This window comes from Histoplasma capsulatum, assembly GCF_000150115.1.
Source record: "Histoplasma capsulatum G186AR genomic scaffold supercont2.2, whole genome shotgun sequence".
Classification (NCBI taxonomy): Eukaryota; Fungi; Ascomycota; class Eurotiomycetes; order Onygenales; family Ajellomycetaceae; genus Histoplasma; species Histoplasma capsulatum.
Genome location: NW_025544802.1, coordinates 1052807 through 1073758, shown reverse-complemented (window position 1 = coordinate 1073758; position 20952 = coordinate 1052807). Strand labels below are relative to the sequence as shown.

Below are 20952 nucleotides of genomic sequence, written 5' to 3'. Positions count from 1 at the left end.
TATTAAGAACCAATCATAGCATTTTTTAGATATACTATTAAGCGATTCTGGTGAACGATTTGTTAAATTGGATGTTAGGCAAGTTGACGAGTTTCCGCAGGTTTCTTGCTTGGCCTTTAGCGGATCATCCGATGAATGAGTTTGAACAGCCGGAATTGGTCCTGGGTAAAATGCATTGATTTATTATCCCAATGTGAGCGATATTGCTTTGCCCAGAATATCCACGGATATCTAACTTTGGATTCGAGTGGTGATCGCTCCCAGTTCACAATTCGTGATGCTCTCAATTCGTCCTGGCCTGATAATTATAGTCCTATATAGAGTGGCCTACTATTCCAACCGGCTGAAGGTTTGATAGAGTTCTTCTTTTCAATATCACTCCATTGAACCCCCTTTCCTGGAATATATAAACCAGACATTCCTGTTAAACGCCTAGATTCCCATCCTCCAAAGAATTCCATCATATAGCTTTCCTCTGCGAAAAATTGTACGCCGCTGTGATGTTGGTGTAAACAAAGTACAAAAGGGAATAATCCATTTCAAGACAAATAAAAAGTGCCGGCCCGGCCGTCCCATCATGGTCTGGAACGTATAGAATAAAAAATGGCGAACGAAATTTGCCTCACCAACTATCGAAATTACCGAACCCACCGCCTCCATTCGCAGCTTTGAATTTCTTTCTCGCATGTTCAAGATCGGGCTCCTCGTCGATAAGTTCTGCAATTTCGTCTTCACTCGCCTTTTCTTGAGCGGCGGCGGCGGCAGTAGCTGCTTTAAGATATCTCCCCACACCCATATTTCCACCAGCGGATGCAGCGCTATTTGCCACGCCTCCAGTTCGTACCCGCTTGCCTGTCCAGGTTAGTTGGTCATCGCTTTGGCCGTCTCTTGAACGGGAACCGTTCGAAGGATCAGGGCCAGCGCCTGTTTGCGCTTCCTCTTCTGCGCGTTTCTGGCTTAGGAATTCCTCAAAAGGGTCGACAAAGATTGTAACGTTGATGATACGGATAGGCGTGGTGGGCTTGTTGGTGGAATCCACTGGGGAAATTTCGAGGGCGTTTAGGGTTGTAGATGATGGTGAAGGGTCGTCGATTAGACGAGCGAATATGGTGTGCTTGAGATTTAGATGGGGGAGGGCACGGTAGGCAATGAAACTGGTTTTTATGAGTTAACACTGGTTTATAGCTTTTTTACATTCTTCAAACATATGTTCATGCATAGAGATCGACAGCTGGGAAATTGGATGAAGGGAATATATTGTACTCACAATTGACTACTATTCGTATTTTTGCCTTTATTAGCCATGCTCACCGTCCCTCTGGCATCATGTTTGAACGGTCCCTCGATCTCATCCTCAAAGTTCTTCCCCCAGATACTTTCACCACCTCTGCCAGTACCAGTGGGATCACCACCTTGAATCATGAAGCCTTTAATGTTTCGGTGAAAGGTGACATCATTATAATATCCCTTCTTAGCTAGCTGAATGAAGTTCCAAACAGCCTTGGGTGCATGTTCTGTATGGAGTTCAAGGTTGAGATCCCCCATCGTCGTGCTAATGCGCGCGTATCCCTTGATGTTAACGCGGCCCCGACGCAGCATGTATTGTTCATCGGTGAGCAGAGCAAGGTCAGCAGATGTGTGGGGGGTGATACCAGTGCTGGTAAAGGAAGCAGCTGCAAGTCCTGTTGTATGTTTTGCGGCGTTGTATGGCGTTGGTTTCCTGTTTTGATTCATTGAGGCTTTCGTGGAACTATTTTTGCCCAAAACTGTGGTATCCTTTCCTTTCGATTTTTCAAGAGCGGTGGCGTGTGCTTTTTGTTCGCGTTCCGCGCGTGCTTTCGATACAGCCTCTTTTGCCTTCAAAATCCTCGCCGAGCTCCCCATAGCATTCATGTTCACGGTACTTCTTTGTTCCCGCAACTGCTCATCTGATAAACCGCTTTCCCCGTCTATTAGAAATTTAAAAGAACTAAGATCTCGAGACTGGATATTCTGCGGATCCTGTAGCGTGATGATATCCTTCCGTTCAAACTCTTCATCCGTCACCAAATCCCTCCACATTTTTGCCTTGACATTTAGTTTGTCCAACGTATCCCACGCAAAAACGTTTCCTGACGGTTTCAAAGCCACAATATGCGTATTGTCCGTAAATGCTTTATAAGTGACGGGGTCAACATATTCGCCTTCGTCATTTTTCGCAAAATTCAGTTTAATTAGGTCAGAGCTTCTGAGAGGGGTGCCGTCGACGGGGTTTGTGCCATGTTTCTTAATCCAAGGAATTATATTCGTGAGGTCGAATAGAGTACCGGAGAGTGTGCAAACGGGATGTGAGAACGGCTGTAGGGAGAGAGAGCAGAAGTTGAACGGGAGGCGTTTAAAGGAAGAATGTACGGTTCCCGCTTTCGATCGAACCCCGGAACCGGCGCTGGCGGAGTATGCATCTTCGGATGCCCATTCTGAATGGGTAATCTATTTATATTCAATATCTGTTAGTGTTGAAGCAATCCTGCGTTTCTGCTGACAGCCTGGGTTCAATCATACGTAGAGCTTATCAGTTCCTGCAAGATAACAAGTTAGTATCACGGAATGTATTTTGAGAAATAAAGGCCTGCTACGTACCTTTTCCCATGCTTAATGATCGACCTATGCCGACAACTATCGCATGTCTTGCTGTCGCAGAAACTGTCGGCGCTTGACTTGCAGGCTGAAATAGAATTACATCAGCGGGCGTTTAAGCTTTCGGACGCTAATCCTCTTCGGGAAACTTTTCTAAAATCAAAGCAACGCTGTATGTAAAGTGTTTCCTAGTTATAAATGAGGGCGAGGAGGGCAGATATTGAGTATATCTAAGTAGTCGGCGTTGCTTATGGAGCATAGCAGTGGCTGGGAAACGTTAATTTAATAATTACACACGACTGAAAAGTAAGCCTTTCCCTAAACCTTTCTCAACCCAATACCCAAGGGATACAAAGATGGTATCAATAAATGGACGCTGTAGGAAAAGAATTGCTTTTTCTTCGGATAGTACACAGCGACAAAGAAGAAAGCCTTATCGCGACTCCATTGGTCGCAATTGGCATAAGAAAATAATACACATGAAACAGCCGATTTTTAAGGTTGCTTTTCTTTGGAAAGGGAGAATATTCAGGGCGTTGGCGTTTGGAATCGGAGGGGGACGATCCATTGATTCCCAAAGTCAACACCATGTCGCCGTCGACTACCATATTTCTTCCACACAACTTGGCTGATACCAATATCTGCAACTGTGATGTTCCAGGCTAGTCCTTCGCCGGACCCAAGCGCATGAACAAGTCCGGTTTTGGGTGCTCCTAGGCAAACGATGAATTTTGAATTGACACTCAATCGAGAACCTTGAACGAGCGTTGCTTCACCTGAAGCAAAGGAAAGGGTTAGTGTGTCAGATTAGAGAGCCGTTAAGATATAACAGCTATAAAATATCTTACCTGATACAGCAGAGAGCCCCGATGGGACATCCACGGACAAAATTTCAACATTGTTGCGATTAGCCCACGAGATCATTTCAAAGGCAGTCGCTTGGTCGTCAGTTCGTAGGTCATCAAAAGCAATATGAACACCAAATAAGGCATCTATTACAAGGTCGGGAACGTAATCACCAGAGGTCAGTCGTGTTGATATTTCTTCCCATCTCATGACTCTTCCGGTAACCTTTTTGAAGATGTCGATCTGTTTCCGTACACCATCCATGAACTCATCTTCACGATCCAGGCCGAGGACACAAAGCGTTACCCGATATCCCCGATTACGGAAATGTCGAGCGGCACATATAGCACGACTGCCAGTTCGGTGATTCCCAGCTAAAACTAATATGGTGGATGAAATCGCAAGTTTGGAGACTTGAAACACTGCAGCCTCAGCAATGCCTCGTCCAGCGTTTTCCGTAATTATGTCTTCTCCCAAACCAAGCTCCGTAATGGCCAACTGCTCTATCTCAATCATTTGAAGTGGACCGACACAGGGGCATGGCCGCTTTGTTGCTGCCAGCAGCAAAGAACCAGTTGATGATGAGCCCGATCCTATTAAAGGCGAACTCTTGTGTGGTTGCGGACTTTCGGTACGAGAACCTGTCATTTGGCCACGAGATAAGGAGCTGATCTGAGAAGATACAAGAGTCGATCCGAGAATCGTACTCCCTTTTCGAGATTGTGCACGGGCAGATACGGATACTCTCGACCTAGCTCTCGCGGAATTTCTTCCGCTACTGAAACGCTCTTCGCTGGCTTCATCGTCGTCCGTTTCCCCTGCTTCACTATTCCATTTATCGTTCGATGGATTGTCATCAAGGACGTTCTCCGTGTAGTGTAAATTTCTGCCATCGTTCGTCCCTGGTCTTTGAACTCTCCTGTTGAAACTGACCAATCGTTCTTCGCCAGTGGTAGTATCATCATTGCGAATCTCGTCGAAAACACGACGCTTATCGAACTTTGATAGATTACTGGCGAAATCGAAATCTCCCATCTCCTGAATGTCCGTTGCGTCCTCCGTTGCCCATCCACTCGGGTCCTCAGCATATGATTTCTTGCTCCTTACTTTAGACCGCCTGGCTCGCCCATTATTAAGCTTTTGTGGAGACGGATCGCGGGCTGGTTCAACAAACGCAGTCTTACGCCAACCCTTCCCTGGAACAGGGGGTCTCGACGAACCTGTCGTGGCAGTAGGGTTTTCCGTTATTGCGTCAACGCCGGAAGATTGCACAGCTGCGTCTTTATTCATCTTGTTCCTTCCGCCCCTTCGACTACGTTTTCCGGTATACTTGAGCGGCGCTTCCAGAGGCCCTGCACCCCTACGGCCTTCTGGAATACTCGACTCCGCCTGTTCCACTTGTGTACCCTGATCCTCCGTCGATCCTTCGTTGAAACTCAGGTTGTTAAATGGCTCGCTGAGTGTTGCTGTTGCATCATCTACCGCCGCTTGTTTTGGGCCAGTTGGAGTTATGGCAGTGGGAACCATAGACTTTGCGCCAGAGCGGGCGGAAGACTCCGAATCGGCAATCATAACTGGAGAAGTGGCGTCTCGTTTGCCAGTATTTAAATGTATGTTCGTAGTCGAAATTGACGAATTTTTAGAGGGTTTTTGGAAACTTAGTATCGCGGGATCAACAAACGCTTGAGGCCGGGATTCTATCGACACGGTCTCAACCGCATTTTCCTGCCTGCGTTGCGGAAGTTGCGACGGGCGTTGTGAAGGAGGCAGCGTGCCACCATTATGGAAGGACGGTTGGGCTGTGGTTCCGTAGTTGGCGGCGGCGGGAGGGTTCGGTATTTGGTGGGAAGACAATTCTAGATCTGCGATGCCTGGAGCGTCAATATGGTACAGCGGAATATGCTGCCCACTCCATAGTAGCGTTGCTATATCTGCGTCAGCACAGGCACTGATCACATAATGTGAGAGAATGCAGCTAACCATGCTGAAGCGTTAGTCGCTGTCCCGCAACATCAGCGACTACCCCTTGAACCTGTGAGTCTGGTGGTGACTTGAGCGTAACCAGAACGGTATATCCCACAAAGTCCGCCGCCATAATGAAATTAGCGCGGCAAAAGAAGAATCGAAAGTCAGAATTGGGATTTTCGCATAGTGCCACACAGATCACGTATGAGAACAATAAGTATTTGTTGCAGAGATCCTGTAGCTATGCTTTGGCGTGTGGTTTAAGGTTGAAAGATTGTGTTGGAGGGATTGGATTGGGTGGTTCGTCCCCTCTAGTTGCTTCAAAGATGGCGTCGCGCTGGTGCAGAGAGAGCTCCCGTTTTGCCTAAAACTGAAGCCTCACACGTGACCCGCTATCGATAAGGGGACAAAAGTAATTTTGATGGGTGAATAGTTAAGTGTTGGAAATTGGTGGTTTTGAATAACCATGAATTCACTTTGCTATCATTGTAACCTCTTCAGAATATTTTCAGAAAAGTTACACATGAATCATTATTAAGTTTTTCAGAATACATCACTATTTTATACTATGAGCAGCCTGCCCCTATCAGGCCCCGTCAAGAGGTGGGCAAACGAACCTCTAAATCCCAGGGGATGAAGGCATCTTTAATTTCTTCAAAGGGTTGAAAAGCTCGGGCGCAACACTCTATAGCAAGAGATTCATGAAACATGCAGCTGGGCAGGGTGGAGCGAAAGTGCGAAGTCGTATTATTCATTATGTTGCTATTGAACAATATCATCACAGATATCATCAGTGGATATCATTCATTCAAGCAGGTCAGTAGAGAGATAGGCAGGCAGGCAAGCAGATAGCAGCTAGTAAGCTAGCATTGATAGGTAGGTGGGTAGCTAGATGGTGATGCTTATTCTCATAGGGATTGATTAGATATCGAGCGGTAGGTTTGTAGGAGGGCAGGTAATTTAGGGCTCAGAATATGGGGGTATCCAAGTCAATTGTGAAATAGTGTTAAAATCAAGTCTCCACTGTGTCAATTAAAGTGGGAATTTTCAGGATTTAGATCAATCAGAGATGCAAAAATCTCCTCTACATCAATAAAATCATTGAGATTTAAAGTCATATTTTGGAATACATTGACATCCAATCATTTCAGACAAAATGAAGCAACTTCCCTCAAAGCTTTGTATGATTTCTTAGAGACTTCGCTTCGCTCCGTCTAATAAAAGTCTTCTTACATGCAACAAAGCTGTTTCTGACTTCATGTGTGTGTTACAGAGGCTTTACAGAAGCTATCAAAGTGAAGAATGTCAGTGAGGTTTAAAATATGAGGTTGTTGTGTGCATCTTACCAAAATAGGGAATTTTTTGTTGCGTGCAATGGTTGTCTAGTACCACTCGTGGTCCACAACATAATCTCCCAATTTGGACACAGGCATTCCAGGTTCGGGTTAAAGGTAGCCCATACCCCAGTCTACAATTTTAGAGCTTGGCTAATGCGACAGAGGAAAAATCTTGGTTGGGCACAATGCGTTGGGCAGTCCGTACAGTCTTCAGCACAACCAAAGGTCAGAAAACTGGGATCAGTTAGGACCAGGGTGGTGGACTGATTTCGTGCGAGCGCGAGCCCCCATGCCGCGTTTGCCACGTACGACGCTGCATGATGCCCCTTATTGACAAACCGCCGGCTAACATGGCAAGTCTCGCGTCGAGCCCAGTTCACCACCCTACCCCGCCTTGCAGTAGTAAACGCGTTGTTCATCGTCAGCATCGATATAATTTCACAAGAGCAAGACACAATCGTGTTATATGCAAGTGTGCCTTAAATAAAACTAGAGGTATGGACAATATGTGCTAAGCTTACACGTCTAAGCAAATATCAGCTAACTGCAAGGTAGTAAACCATCATGTCAACCTCCACCCGAGCCGATACGGCCCGCACGTCCGATAACTCCCAAGCCAACGCTCAGCAAAGCGCGGCCTCGCGCCAGAGGACCGCCAACCAGTCTGGGCTTGGTCAGCAGCAGGAAATAAGTCGATGGAGCCCAAATACCTCAAGCCGAGCAACGAGCACTGTTGGAGACACCGCGCAGGGCCCATCCCGCATGCAACACTCTGCTGGTAGCACTACTGCCACCCGCGGTTCTCCTACGAGCAATACGACCAGCAATATTTCAAACAAAGGCAATGTTGAGGCGGCAAGGGAAAGAACACTATCTGCCTTGGAACATGGTGCACAATTTGCACCGGACTCAGAAAGGAATGCTGAGACACTGATTTCTGCTGTAACCCAAAACCCTCAAGCAGCTCAACAGTTGAGCAGCAGTGGTCGTCACGCACAAGATAGAAGGAGATAATGCGACAAGGAAATCCATGCTAAAGCAAATGGGTATCTTGTCTAATAATATGGTCGTCCACTCTTTCCACTATTGAAGATATCACGGACCTCTTGGCGGTATTGAGTAAACTCTTTCAGCTTCAAATTCACAAATGAAGTCATTCCAGGTGTCCAAAATGGCGATACAGCCGCGCACAGGGACTCTTTAGGCACCTTATCATAAAACGGCTCAAGATGCGTCCTGAAAAGATTGAACAAACCCTTTGGGGTCTGCAACGCATTCAAGTACCAGTATCGACCATCCTCTAGAGCACTCCTCATGGCCATGGCCCGAGAGTAGAGATTTCCGTTGTGAGGTAGCGGTATGCCCGTCTCCTCTTGTTCGAATATTTCCGTAAATTTCTCGTAGCTCGCCCTAAACCGCTCATACTCTGGGCCTTTGATTTGATCCACACCCATTCCTGTTAGCCAAAATGGAGGCAATAGGTCCCCCAGAGGCAGAGAGCACGCCCATTCAAGATCAATGATGTGTTTGATGTTCCAGTCCTTGTCAATGAAGATATTGCTGGCATGCATATCTGTCAACTGCATGATGAATGGACCATTGTGGAGATACCGATCAGTAAATTTATGGAGTGATGCTCTCATTAGCACTAGATCCTTAGCTTGTGCACGTGCATCTTCTTCGCTATAGGCAGCATTTCTTTGATATTGGAGACGATTATCATGACTTGCGAGTAAATCAAGATAGAAGCTATCAGAACTTGTGTAGGTCATATTCCGCGCGATACCGGATGGGATAGCCCAGTTCTCCAGTTGGTGGAGATGACAGAGCATGGGGCGATTGGATAGGCTGATTCGGCCGTCATTATCAATCGTCCAAGAGCCGATTCGAGGCTGTGGAACCTTAGTGAGAGAGATCATAACTCTTGCCATACTTCGATAAAGATTCTGGGTCTGTGTTTCTGTATGTGGCAGGGTAAATGCGCTTGAAAGCATTTGTGCGTTCTCACTTTCAACCCAATCAATCAGAATATAGCCGTGATTCAAAAAGGTGGTTCTCTTCTGTGGAATGTATTCGCAGAATCCTGGACTCCCAAACAGACGACAGAAGAAGCGCCAGACAAAGGACTTGATCCTTTGACAGAGTGGAATAAATTTGGGATCAAAGAACTGCTCGCTCACTAGGTATTAGCAAACTATTAAATAGCTGGAGAATTGCATGTACTCACACTGAGACCACCAGGTACTCCAAACCCTCGTAGCTTTGGAATTGGTAAATCCGGACAATTCTCATTGATCCAGATGTATGTTGCAGCCTCGGATCGTATCTTCTCCTCCGCATTGCCAGGGAATTCTTCTTCACCAATCTTATATGGCAAAGGCACCCTGAATGCCATTTTTGCAGGGAGTGATTGTCCAGAGTTATTGATATGTACAGGGATACACACGTTGAAGCTTCCATGTAGCCACACAAGCTTGTTGTTGACTTGCTCGACCATTTTTGGAACTTGTACCAGGTCGGGGCATGCCAATCCACAATGAGAAGCTACAAGCCTCTGGATTTCCTTCTTTTGACTATCTAACTCAGTATATAAGATTCCCCTTTTTTGGGCATATTGCAATTCTGCCCTCATATCCTCCTCTTCATCTTCCGCATTCGATAGGGTGATGAAACGGTTTAGAAGGGCTTTGCGCGGTTTGACAGTGCTAGCAATGCTAGGTGTTATCGGCTGGCCGGATTCAACATGATGATTTGGGGGAGCATCTCGAGCAGTGTGGGTCTCCGTCATATGTATTGTGCTTGCTTGATACTGATAATGCTCTGCTGTAAGGAGATGTGTTGTGTGGAACCCTGGTGGACCTTGCAACGGTAACTGGAATGGTTTGTCTTTGGTCAATGGACTCTCCTGTTCTGCTAGAGATGATATATATGCCATGAGCGCAAGCCGGAACAACATTTTCCCGCGACATTGGGGCCAATCATTTTGACTGTCCCTGCGAAAGGGAGACTGACCGAGAGATAGTTGCCTTCTCAGTCTCGCATGGCCATACAGCAGTGAGGTCACTATGAAGTTCTTGAAGGAGAGAAGACGAGTTTCTGCCTCCACAAGTTCGATTTTAACGCTCTGGATGGCAAAGAGAAAGATTTTCCTATCACATAGTACTTTTGAGTTTTTACGCCTAAGAAGAGAATATCTACAGAGCAAGCGTGGAAAGATCCAGATGACAATTGCCGCAGGTCATACGGCCTACTCGCTTCTGAATTGGCCCAAATTCCTCCAACCGGAAACAACTCATGCATGCTCCACGGTGGTGGCGTAAAGTGCTAGTAAAATGGCCCTTCATGGCCGTGAGTTGAGCTTCGGGGGACGCGTAAAAGGACATAGTGATTGGCTTTGGGGGGGAAATGGCTTGAGAACAACAAATATTTAACTATCAGAAAGTTGCAGGTTTACATACAATTTGATTCATGCCCTGAGAGACACAAGCATTGATGTCTATAGTCATGCTTAATAGAAGTTCACAGCTCCTACAGATATAAAACAGGCATTCAGATAGATTCAGAAACACTAACATTATGTTGGAGGGATTGGATTGGATTGGGTGATTCGTACCCTCAATACCACCACGGCGCTGGTGGTGATTGAGCTCTTTTGCCCCAGTGGCCTAACATATTATTTTTGTTGCTATCTAGCTACTTTGGGTGAATTATATGTCTATGGAGGTTATAATAAAGGTGCCAACAGAGGTGCAAACATAACTAAGAAGAAAAATGGACTGACTATTTTACATATATATTGACTTCCTCCTAGGAGCAATCAGGAAGAACACATCTGCCATCTAAAACTCATCATGTACCCCCCACATGGACGAGATATTTGCTTCGTCAGACAGGAAATATGGTGAAAGCTCGTCTTGAGGAATTAATATATCTATAAGCGATTAACAATGCTCTGATGTGGCCAAACTTTGCCCCATAAAAGACTGTAAAAAATGTGTATCATGCATATACGCGCTCGAGCACATCGTCGTCGAAATCATCCGAGAAGTTCGTAGAAGGCCGCTTGGCAATCTTAGCTTGGTCCCTGCTTGGTTTGGCATTGGTGTCGATATCTGCGCTGGTACTGGTGCTAGTGTCGACATTGGCGCTGTTATTTCCATCCACAAGGATATTCGCTTTGGAATTGGCCGCGTCCTTGATGTTATGTACGGTGGATAAATTCGAATAAAATTCTAAGACTTTTGGGTGAACCATAACTCGACGTGGGTCAAAGCGCGAAACCTGCAAGCCAGCCTGAGACGTCGCACGACTAAGAGCAACATAAGCTTGTCCCTTCTCGAAAACCCGTCCAAGGTCAACTTTAACTCGCTGTAAAGTCTGACCTTGTGCCTTATGAATGGAGAGCGCCCATGCAAGTATGAGCGGAACCTGCGTTCGTTGCGCTCTCACTTCACCATTGGGCAGTTCAATTTTCCATGTCTCTGGCTGGCAAAGGAGGTGTCTCTCCGTTCCATCTGGTTGGACAAAGCAAACAACCGGCCATTTGCCATTGGTGCTGACAGTCCCGATTTTATTCTCATAAGATCTCACCTTGTTGATTGCCTGAGATTTGCGGTCATCATGGCTCGGATCACCCGCAAAATCTTCATCGTTTTTAGTGTAATAATCAAACCTAGCTTCATCCATGAAGGCAACCACTTTCCCCAATGACCCGTTGACAAGGGATTCATCCATGTTCTTTATAAGCATTACCTGAGCTCCCTTTTTGAGCTGAATTGTGGGTGCGACACAGTCGGCAAGGAGTTGTGAACGCTGCGCTTCGTTTTGCATCGTTCCACCGTCGACGGCAGTGAACACCATTGTCTCACCAGAGAGTCTGGCCATTCTCGCAGAGTTCGCGTTTTCGACCTCTGATCGGGTGGGAAATCTAAGCCGCAATAATTAGCTAAATAATTTACAACATGTGATATTGGGATAAAACATACAGTTCCGTTGCTTCAAGTGAATCGTGGAAATTCAGGGGGCGAGATAACTGTTTGAAGGCCGCAATTGTCTCCGGGCTCAATTTCCCCAATCTCATCTCATTCAGCATACCAGCGAATTTAGGATCTTTTTGCCGAAAAACGTGGGTCAAAAGAATCGTGTGCTGGATGGTGGTGTTCCAAGTGGAAGCTGAAAAAGCAAACTTCGCAACTTTGGTTGAATCTGGTACGGGGGGTAATTGAAAGAAGTCACCCGTAACGACCAACTGAATGCCTCCGAATGGGCGGCCGTTATTCCTGATCTTGCGAGCGATCTCTTCAAGTTTGTCAAACAAATCACCGTCAACCATCGAAATTTCATCAATGACGAGAACCTTAGTCCTCAACCATCGGGTCCTATTTTTCTGGTTTTGCTTGACCTAGGAGGGCAATCAATGATGAGTCTGAAAAAGGGACGGGCCTAACTTCCAACTAACCTTTTTAACCAGGTCCGCTACGGGTCCCTTTCCTAATCCTATCCCAGCAAAACTATGAAGTGTAACGCCTTCAATGTTACACGCAGCAAGCCCAGTTGAAGCGGTGACAGCAATACGGTCAGGTTCTTTTCTATATTTTTCTCGCAATTTTTTAATGATTTCTCTCATGAGAACGGATTTGCCAGTACCAGCCGAACCTGTAAAAAATATACTCTTGCCATCCTTAACGATAGCTTCCACTACTCTTTTCTGTTCTTCACTAAGAAAAATAGATGCGACTTTTGGTGCCCTTGTGCCAACATGAGTTGGGTTTTTTTCAGAGCTAATACGTGTCTTTTGTTGTTTTCGTAACTCCTTCTGCTGCTCCTTCACTGCGCTCATAGTCTTATCCCACGGTAGGGATGATGTTTTATTAGAAGCTGGAGTACGGGGAACAGTTTTTGGTTCCTGTTTGATTCGGGGTCTGCGCTCGGTTTCAGACTTTGTTGCATCTGCCTGCCATGGTAAAGCACGCCGCTTTGCTGGAGGAAGTAGATTCGCAGGAGGCGAAGACGACCATGGAAGCGGAATGGTACTTGGAGGAGCAACATTATCACTTGGCGGTGCTGGCTGCTCGAGGGGAGGAGGGAGTTCTGGGGGTTGAATCCGTGAAGAAGCGAACGACTGTGATTGAACAAGGTTTGACGAAAAGCTGGTAGGCTCGTCTAAGTCTATATCGTCGTCGAAATCGTTCTCATCGAAGTACACGTTGCTATGGAGTATCGCTAACGGAGTCTCCGATGGAGTGGACTGGACAGCATCCAACTTTCGTTTGAACCCAGCCTGCTGACTGGAAGAAACCGGGGTAGCTCTGTTCAGAGGAGCAGCCTTTGGCAAAAGAGGTCTTGCGGGAGCTGTGTGATTGCGAACTGCTTGATTAAACATCGTAAACTTTCGCACTCGGTGGGACGGAAGGGAGTACGGCCACCGTGAAGCCAGTCGGATGAAGGACGGAGTAACGATTGCAGTCGAACCTCTGGCTAACAGAGCGTAACGGGACATAAACAGCTGTTAGCAACATCCAGATAAACCAATTTATCCCGAGAATAACTGCAAAATATTGTATATAACGTTGGTGGCTGTCAGTGTCAGCAACATCTCCATATTCTGTAGGTGCTATTATTTACTCTTTCGGTCATCGCGGGTCGAAGACGCGAAGAACGTCAATTGATGTTCCACGTGACAATGCACGAGACTTGAAGCGCTTTAGGGCAGGAAATGTCATATGACCGGGTGCTCTTCAGCTTGGTTCGCGTTTTGTTATCGGGTTTAGTGATAGCAATCGTGGACAACAACGTAGGGAATAGCTACATTGAGACGAGCCATTAATGCGCCAGCGCGGTATTATTATCTGGAAAGCCCAACCTATAAGTTACGAATTTAGCCGGTGTTATGGGCAAGTGGGATCGGAGTCAATTATGAAGCATGGAGGGGAATGTCGTACCAGGTAAGTGATCCATTTCCTCCACTACTACCCATACAGAAGCTCATGCATATTAGACAAGGAACACCCTCTCGCGGGGGTGATTCTTTGCTGTACGTCGATATTGCCAGAGTACCGGGTAGTATCCTGATCTCCAACCTCGTGCGTCGATTCACTTCAGTTGTTGATATTTCGTCTCTATCTAGGAAGAGATAGCGGCGGTGGCCACCCAAATGGGAGCTGTCCATAAATTCGACCTCACCTCAGATGTCACGCACTTGATCGTCGGAGAGCTTAATACACCGAAATATAGATATGTGGCCAAGGAGCGGACTGATATAAAGGTCTTAAAAGCAGAATGGGTAGAAGCTGTTCGGTCATCCTGGGTGCTCGGGGGCGATACCAACCTTCAGCAGCTGGAAGAGCAATATCGATTTCCCACATTTGCTGGCTTATCCATATGCCTTACCGGATTTGACGACAGTAAGCGATGCTATGGTTTGGCCTTTTACGTGCATACTGAACAGTCTGACCACAAAAAGTGAATCACAGAAACTCCCTACAAAAGTTGATCACCGAGAATGGAGCGGAATTTCGGAGGGATCTTACAAAGAGTGTTACACATCTGATTGCGCGATCCGGATACGGCCAAAAATATAAATATGCAACCCTATGGAAAATAACAGTTGTGAGCCTGAAATGGCTTCAAGACAGCCTTGAGCGGGGGATGGCTCTTGATGAGAGCCTCTACGACCCTTTGCTCCCGGACGAGGAGCAGGGCATTGGCGCATGGAATAGATCCGCTCCAGTGGTTACAGTGAAACCCAAGGCGGTCACAACCAATCCTCAACGGACTCGGAAAATTCGGAGGGTTGCAAGCATGAAATTAGGAGGCCAGAATGAAGATATCTGGACAGATATTGTAGGAGATGCTACAAAAGCGTCAGGATCGACCATTAACTTAAAAACCGAACCGAGTGCCCAAATGGCTGATACTCCAGCTGCGATCCAAGAACCAAAGTCTTTCGCTAGTGAGACGACCATAACTGAGAGAACTCACCCTGCCACGACCGAGATACCCATGCAAAAGTCGCAGGAGCTTGATATAACTCGCCGTGGATTCTGGTTTGGTGCTAGATTTTTTATAAAAGGGTTCTCTTCAAGTCAAGTAAGCAATGCAGGTAGTCACAGGCTTCTCTAGAACTAACATTCAAGTAGACTCGAATTTTAGAGACTCACCTGCTCTCTCGCGATGCACAAATCGTTTCGTCCTTGAGTGCTCTTTCAAGTGTGGTCCCAATGAATGGTCACGCAACGTACATACTCGTGCCGCATAATTTACCACGCTCCGAAATTCCGTCCATTGATGACTTAGTCATAGAACCGGAAATTGTAACGGACTTATGGATCGAGAAGTGTTTGCACAATAATGCCCTCGTTCCTCCTGAGGCACATATTACAAGTACTCCTTTTCCCAAATTCCCAATACCAGGTTCGTAAGCATTGATGGAAGAAGCATTGGACCCACTTTTCTAACTGTAAATAGCGTTCCAGGGACTGAGAGTTTGCTCGACTGGGTTTTCAGGCATTGACCTTTTACATCTTTCAAAGCTTGTCAAAGTGATGGGTAACGTTAAACGTCTAAGTCAATTGGCGACTGTTTGAGACTAACTTGTTATTAGGGGCCACTTACGATGAGTTTCTTACACCTAAAGCATCAGTTCTCATTTGCAACAACGGGAACCCGAACCAAGAAAAACTACGACACATCGCAGAATGGAATATCCCAGCTGTCATTGCGGATTGGCTATGGATTTCAGTTCAGACTGGGGAGAGAAAACCTTTCACCCCATATATAATAGAGCATAGACCACCTCAGAACACTAGAGCTTCAGCCCAACTTATTCAACTTGACACAGTAAAGCGAGACGAACTCAAGAAGCGCAAGGCTCCATTAGAAAATGAGTTACCAGCAGACCCTAACCCAGGCATCTCAGAACAACTTACTATTTCCACCCGCCTAAAAGAAGAAGGGAAAAAATCCCCAGTATCGCAAGAACCAAGTGTCCCACCCGGCGCCCTGCAAGAGCTCTCATCAGATTCGCCACGTAAAGCAGCTAGCCGCTCTCCCTCCCCTTCGAAGCGCAACGAAACACCTGTCCCCACCGTCCCCATCTCATCCGCCCGATCAAAGCACCCATCAGCAGAAGTATCTAATATTAAGGATGGTAAAGTTAATAATAGCAATAACAACCTTGATCCCAAAACAACCCTTGACATCGCCCTCAACGAATTCCTAAGACAAAAGCGTCGGGCAGCTTCTTCCAAACCATCCAGCCTAGAGGATAGAGATGGTGGTGGTGGCACTGTACAACGCCAGCAGCGCAAGCGCAGAAAGCAGCTACTCGGCCGCGCCAATTCACACTCTTCAATTTCTCTAGGCGCGGCCGTGCCAGGCGACACCCGCATTTCCCGAGCTAGCTCCATCGACACCATGAACGAAGATGGCCACGGCAGCGTCGTTGAGGGGCTCGGCTTCGACAGCCCAGCGACTCCGAAGGCCGACAGAAACGCTCCCAGTTTCTCCTCTTCTCTCTTCGCGAACAAGGCGGATAAAACAGAAGCACTGCAGTTGTTAGAATCTCGGTTGGAAATGTTCCGTACGACTGCAGATTTCCCGCATGGCGGTATTGGTGACCAAGATGGCTCGGGATTCCCGGACGATGACGGCACGCCTGCCATGACTCAGTTGGGTTATGAAATTCCCGACGCAGCGGCTATGAGGGCTAAGATTGACAGTGGGGCGGCTGGGATGACTGATGTGAAAAATGGGACTCCAGCGGATACCGCAGCCGCTACAGCCACGGCGAAGCACCGTGAGCTAATCGCGAAGAGTTTGGTGCCTAAGAACGAGGCGCTGGATGGGTGGGGAGCTAGAAGGAGCACTAGAAAGTCGGGGAAAGGGGTGACATATGAAGGATTATGATACCGAGTTTCGATTTTATTTTATTTTCGCTGTTCCCTCCCCTTCCTTCCTTTCCGCCCCCTTCCCCTCGGTTACCTTTTATTTCATCTATGTATATACCAATATACTTCACAAATTCTGTGGCAAGATGTCACGAGTTTGATGGGCTCTATGTGTTAGTAGACGCTAAGACAAGGCATGAGGCGTCGTATTATCAGTGAGTGGGAATTACCCATTCTCAATTTTATTTTTGGGGAAAGGGGTGCAGGGGCGCCAGCACGGTGTTCCTTACTGGTAATTCTCGGTTTTGGCGTTTGCAGCGGGGAGCGAAAAGTGCTGAAACATATGTGTGGGCAACTCAATCAACACACCTTCCTCTAGGCTCTGAACGTCCTTCTTGGATAAATGTATATATTGGCGTATCCACACTCCTCTGAGGGGTGATAAGTAATTGGTGGCTCATATCACATCGTTCAAGGCTTGAGTAAATTGGGAGAAAGGGACTAATAAGCATAAGCATAGCACGGTCAAAGTCAGCTCAACAGATAGGATAGGCATCTCTGGTAACTAATTACAAGTAACTATATAATAACGTGCATCAAGTGTTGAGAGTTTCCATCAAAGCAAAAATTCATTTTGGAGGGAGGGGGAAAATGTTTTTGCCGCGAAATGGGAGAAAAAAAAATGGGGACGGGTAGAGAATGGATACAAAGGAAAAAATAAAAATAAAAATAAAAATTAAGAAATAAGAAAAACAAAGAGCTATATCCCTGCCATGAACTAGACAAAAATATGGAGATGACCAGTTTTATTCCGATGCGATGTGGGTGTGTGGTTTGGAGATGGGGAATTGTAAAAAAAAATAAAAGAAAGGCGCCAGAAGGGGGTATTTACAAACAGAAGAGAGGGGGAAAAAATAGGCGTTAGAACATACATACATATATATGGAGATCACAAACATTAGAGACACAAAGGCGCCATGTATGCATGACTGCCTAGGACTTCATGTAATGCTGACCGCCAAGAAAATAGAATAAAAACAGACCAACAAAAGGAAATGAATGGGGTACGTGATATCAGGCAGCTAGGACATCAAAAGCACCTGTGTCCTTCCCTCGCTATTTCTCTAATTCGTCTCCGGGCTGGGAAAGAGGTAAGAAAAGGGGGAACTCAAGAACCCAAACCTCGTACTGTTTATCCCTGATATTGCGCCATGCTACCTGGCAGCGGCGATTCCAAATCAACCTGCTCAACCGCCCTGCAAGTCTCCCTGCTCTCACGGAATAGATTCGAGAAGTACTTGTTGGCAATTTCGCTCTCTTGCTTGGTCTTGCCGACTTCGTCTTTCCGCTTTGACAGTTCCTCGGTGGCTGTCTGGAGGGTCGATTGTAGCCTTGAGGCGGGCATGCGGAGGACACGACGCACCTCAGATGAGATGCGGCTGGCATTGGCGTGAATATAATCGATCTCCGCGAGGGTTTCGGAGAGTTTGCGGGAAATGTTGGCAGGGAGGGCAGTGGGGATTTGGGTGAGGAGGTATGACGCGGTTAATAGTGCTTAGATGTTATAGTTAGCTCATGAATGGGGTAAAAAGAGAACCGTGGAAATGAATGGATCCAGAGAAGAAAATAAACTCACCTGCTGCGATCATGCCAGGCACAATCATGCGCCGTATATTGTTAGTTCCTAGGATCCTAGCAGCACCAAGAACACCGTCGATCCAACCTGCTCCACCCAAGGCCCTTCCGCCAAGGACGGTGATAAAAGTCATCGCCATGCCCGTTCCGGCAACCTTCTCCTGCCGATGCCAGATGCCAGCGACGTCGAAAAAGTCCCACAGATCGACTTCAGTATCGAGCTGCCTGGCAGTGACATGTCGCTTTTGCTTGAACATAAGATCCGCGCGGAAATTAAGATTAGGGAATTTATCTTCTCCAACATGGAGAATGCCGATGCTCTGGATCATGTTGACTCCCTGGATGGATTTTCCCCGAGCGTAATCCTCGCAGGCAGAAACGGAGGCGGTAAGCTCGTCGAGCATAGCTGCCTTCAGATCTTCTGCATACTGGAACGCAGAAAATAAGCCAGGATACTCAATTCCAAGAGTGGCTTCAGCAAGCGTTGCTACTCGTGTGGACAAAGTTGACCGAGAATGGTTATAAACATCCTCGCACGATTCATCAATAGAATTCGAAAGCTGTTCAGTAACTTCCGTCTGACTCTTTTTGCTCCCCTCGTAGGCAGGCACAAGTTCATCGAGTTCCTTTGTCATGCGATCGAGCTCGGATGAAGCGACATCCCGGTTGGCAGAGGCAAGAACATGTAGATCAGAAAGGATGTTCAAGAGATAGGTCTTTGCTGGTGCGAGCTTCGAACGTGAGCGTTTGTCAAGGACGAATCGGCGCAATGCACCCTCCAAATTTTCAAAGTCATGGATTTTCTCTTTGTCCTTCCCTTTCCCCTTCTCATCCGCTGCAGTAGGGGCTTTTCCTTTGCCTTTTGAGCCATCCTCACCATCCAATTCTGCGGCCCCATCATTTCCATCATTTCCATCATTTCCATCGTCTCCATCGCCTCCATCGCCTCCACCACCTCCACTATTTGTGATAGCAGGCATAACAGGGATCGCATTACTCGATACAAAGTGGACAAGTTCAGCAGACTCCTTGAAAGTTCGTGGGCTCAGTTTAGCAATTTGCTTCAAAACCATTTGCTTGCATCGTTGCTTATCCCGAATATTGTCAAATCCATTCACAACAATAAATATATAAGCTTTTTCGTGGGCGGCATTCATGATAAATTCCTGCGCTGATAAGGTAAAGTGGTTCGCAGCGGACACGACAAAAACGACCACGTCGATTTCCTCTTGGCGTGCGAAGACAGCAGTGGTCTTGACGGAATCGGAGTTCAAACCGGGGGCATCGATGATGGATATATCGACCACACCATTGTTCAGCAACGACTCGTCAATTGTCCTCGCATCCTTCAAATAAATCTTGCACTGCATATACTTGCTGTTGTCCACAACTAGAGACTCCAGGTCTTGTATCGAGTATACGTCGTACGTGCTCTCGTCGTTGCGGTTATATGGCCTTTCCTTGTGAAGGGCATGGACCTCTTCAATACCGCCATTTTCTCTGGCATCCAGCACCTCACAGAAAATACTCGTACAGGGTTGCTGGTCTTCTGGCAAAACTTTGCGCCGCAACAACGCATTGCAGAACGTCGATTTGCCAGCATTGAGATCGCCAGTAATCAACACTTTGCTAGACAAATCCTCTATCCTATCCCTCAGAGAAAGTAAATGTCTGATACTCTGGCTCACCCTGCCATCCAGCAACGAGGCAATGGAGCTTTTTTCCAACGAATGAACCAACTCTGACTGCGACAATGAGCCGAGTTTAAGGTCCAGTTTTAATATAGAGAATTCTTGGGCGATCTGCGGCGTCACCAGTCGTGGTCCGGGAGGGGGTCTATTTTCTGCGGTTTCGCTGTGGTCGGGAATCACACTCCCATCCACCCCTGTAGTCGCACGCCGCAGCAAAGGGTCCGGCCGTTCGTGGGAACCTGAATTCATTGCATCGAGCTGGAATGACTGTACGCGCGGCGAACTAGATACGGAAGCGGATGTGGATTGAGTGGATTGGACGGGTGGGTAGTGAGCAGGCCACTGGCGGTTCATCTGCTGAAGCTCCTTGAGAAGTTCAACGGTACGAGTAATCGATCGACTAAGTTGGGTTCGGTTCGAATTGCTAGAGAGGAGAATAAAGCCGTTAACAAAATGGCCAGACGGAACTTGTTATCGGTTTCGAGGAGAGTTACGCACTACAGCAACTGATGGACATGGCTTGCGACAACCTGTCTTTCGTGCTCGGCTATATAGAATGAATGACTGTCAGTTTAACAGAAAAGAAAAGAAAAACAAAACAAAAAGGAGAAGCCCTATAAGTAGAATTAATGAAAACTAACCCGCTTCATTGAACTGTCCTGGAAGAACTGGAGTATGTGAAGGCGTAGGGCGGTCTTCCATCAATCCATCCGCACTCTCGCCCATTATGCTACCCCCATAGCCAGAATCGGAATTCAACGACGCCATCAGCGACGTTGCGTTGTGCGAAATTGATCCGGACCCAACGACCATATATTCAGGCCCTTCGCTGTATGGACGAGGACTGTTTGAGGATGCTCCAGCGGCGTGTCTGGAGGAGCCCTCACTGGCCGAAGAGGAGCCCTCTCTGGGGAAATATTGTTGACTCATGGCAAGCGCGGTGTAATGCGCCGATCAGAGGAGAGGAGTAAGAAC

The 20952-nt window shown here is 46.9% G+C and overlaps 8 protein-coding genes across 8 annotated transcripts; 3 read left to right on the top strand and 5 right to left on the bottom strand.

Annotated features, from left to right (window-relative positions):
* Nucleotides 1-622: 622 nt before the first annotated feature.
* HCBG_01576 (peptidyl-prolyl cis-trans isomerase cyp8) lies at nucleotides 623-2643 on the bottom strand (the record flags this gene model as incomplete). The annotated part of the gene is made up of 4 exons (XM_045428625.1): nucleotides 623-1154; nucleotides 1268-2469; nucleotides 2542-2558; nucleotides 2620-2643. The coding sequence occupies 4 exons, from the start codon at nucleotides 2627-2629 to the stop codon at nucleotides 623-625; spliced, it is 1761 nt and encodes a 586-aa protein (XP_045290411.1).
* A 501-nt stretch (nucleotides 2644-3144) lies between these two features.
* On the bottom strand, nucleotides 3145-5557 carry HCBG_01575 (YjeF_N domain-containing protein; the record flags this gene model as incomplete). Its single annotated transcript, XM_045428624.1, has 3 exons — nucleotides 3145-3392; nucleotides 3465-5387; nucleotides 5443-5557. The coding sequence occupies 3 exons, from the start codon at nucleotides 5555-5557 to the stop codon at nucleotides 3145-3147; spliced, it is 2286 nt and encodes a 761-aa protein (XP_045290410.1).
* Nucleotides 5558-7328: 1771 nt separating this feature from the next.
* HCBG_01574 (uncharacterized protein) lies at nucleotides 7329-7778 on the top strand (the record flags this gene model as incomplete). The annotated part of the gene is made up of 1 exon (XM_045428623.1): nucleotides 7329-7778. The coding sequence occupies one exon, from the start codon at nucleotides 7329-7331 to the stop codon at nucleotides 7776-7778; it is 450 nt and encodes a 149-aa protein (XP_045290409.1).
* A 41-nt stretch (nucleotides 7779-7819) lies between these two features.
* Nucleotides 7820-9552, bottom strand: HCBG_01573 (uncharacterized protein; the record flags this gene model as incomplete). The annotated part of the gene is made up of 2 exons (XM_045428622.1): nucleotides 7820-8716; nucleotides 8992-9552. The coding sequence occupies 2 exons, from the start codon at nucleotides 9550-9552 to the stop codon at nucleotides 7820-7822; spliced, it is 1458 nt and encodes a 485-aa protein (XP_045290408.1).
* Nucleotides 9553-9829: 277 nt separating this feature from the next.
* Nucleotides 9830-10410, top strand: HCBG_01572 (uncharacterized protein; the record flags this gene model as incomplete). The annotated part of the gene is made up of 2 exons (XM_045428621.1): nucleotides 9830-10080; nucleotides 10350-10410. The coding sequence occupies 2 exons, from the start codon at nucleotides 9830-9832 to the stop codon at nucleotides 10408-10410; spliced, it is 312 nt and encodes a 103-aa protein (XP_045290407.1).
* Nucleotides 10411-10418: 8 nt separating this feature from the next.
* HCBG_01571 (DNA repair and recombination protein pif1) lies at nucleotides 10419-13263 on the bottom strand (the record flags this gene model as incomplete). Its single annotated transcript, XM_045428620.1, has 3 exons — nucleotides 10419-11691; nucleotides 11750-12165; nucleotides 12223-13263. 3 exons carry the CDS (start codon nucleotides 13261-13263, stop codon nucleotides 10764-10766), a joined length of 2385 nt encoding a protein of 794 aa, XP_045290406.1.
* Nucleotides 13264-13679: 416 nt separating this feature from the next.
* HCBG_01570 (BRCT domain-containing protein) lies at nucleotides 13680-17098 on the top strand (the record flags this gene model as incomplete). The annotated part of the gene is made up of 7 exons (XM_045428619.1): nucleotides 13680-13708; nucleotides 13762-13846; nucleotides 13891-14167; nucleotides 14227-14852; nucleotides 14903-15176; nucleotides 15231-15311; nucleotides 15367-17098. 7 exons carry the CDS (start codon nucleotides 13680-13682, stop codon nucleotides 16668-16670), a joined length of 2676 nt encoding a protein of 891 aa, XP_045290405.1.
* A 698-nt stretch (nucleotides 17099-17796) lies between these two features.
* Nucleotides 17797-20907, bottom strand: HCBG_01569 (transmembrane GTPase fzo1; the record flags this gene model as incomplete). Its single annotated transcript, XM_045428618.1, has 4 exons — nucleotides 17797-18205; nucleotides 18288-20401; nucleotides 20476-20524; nucleotides 20619-20907. The coding sequence occupies 4 exons, from the start codon at nucleotides 20905-20907 to the stop codon at nucleotides 17844-17846; spliced, it is 2814 nt and encodes a 937-aa protein (XP_045290404.1).
* Nucleotides 20908-20952: the final 45 nt, after the last annotated feature.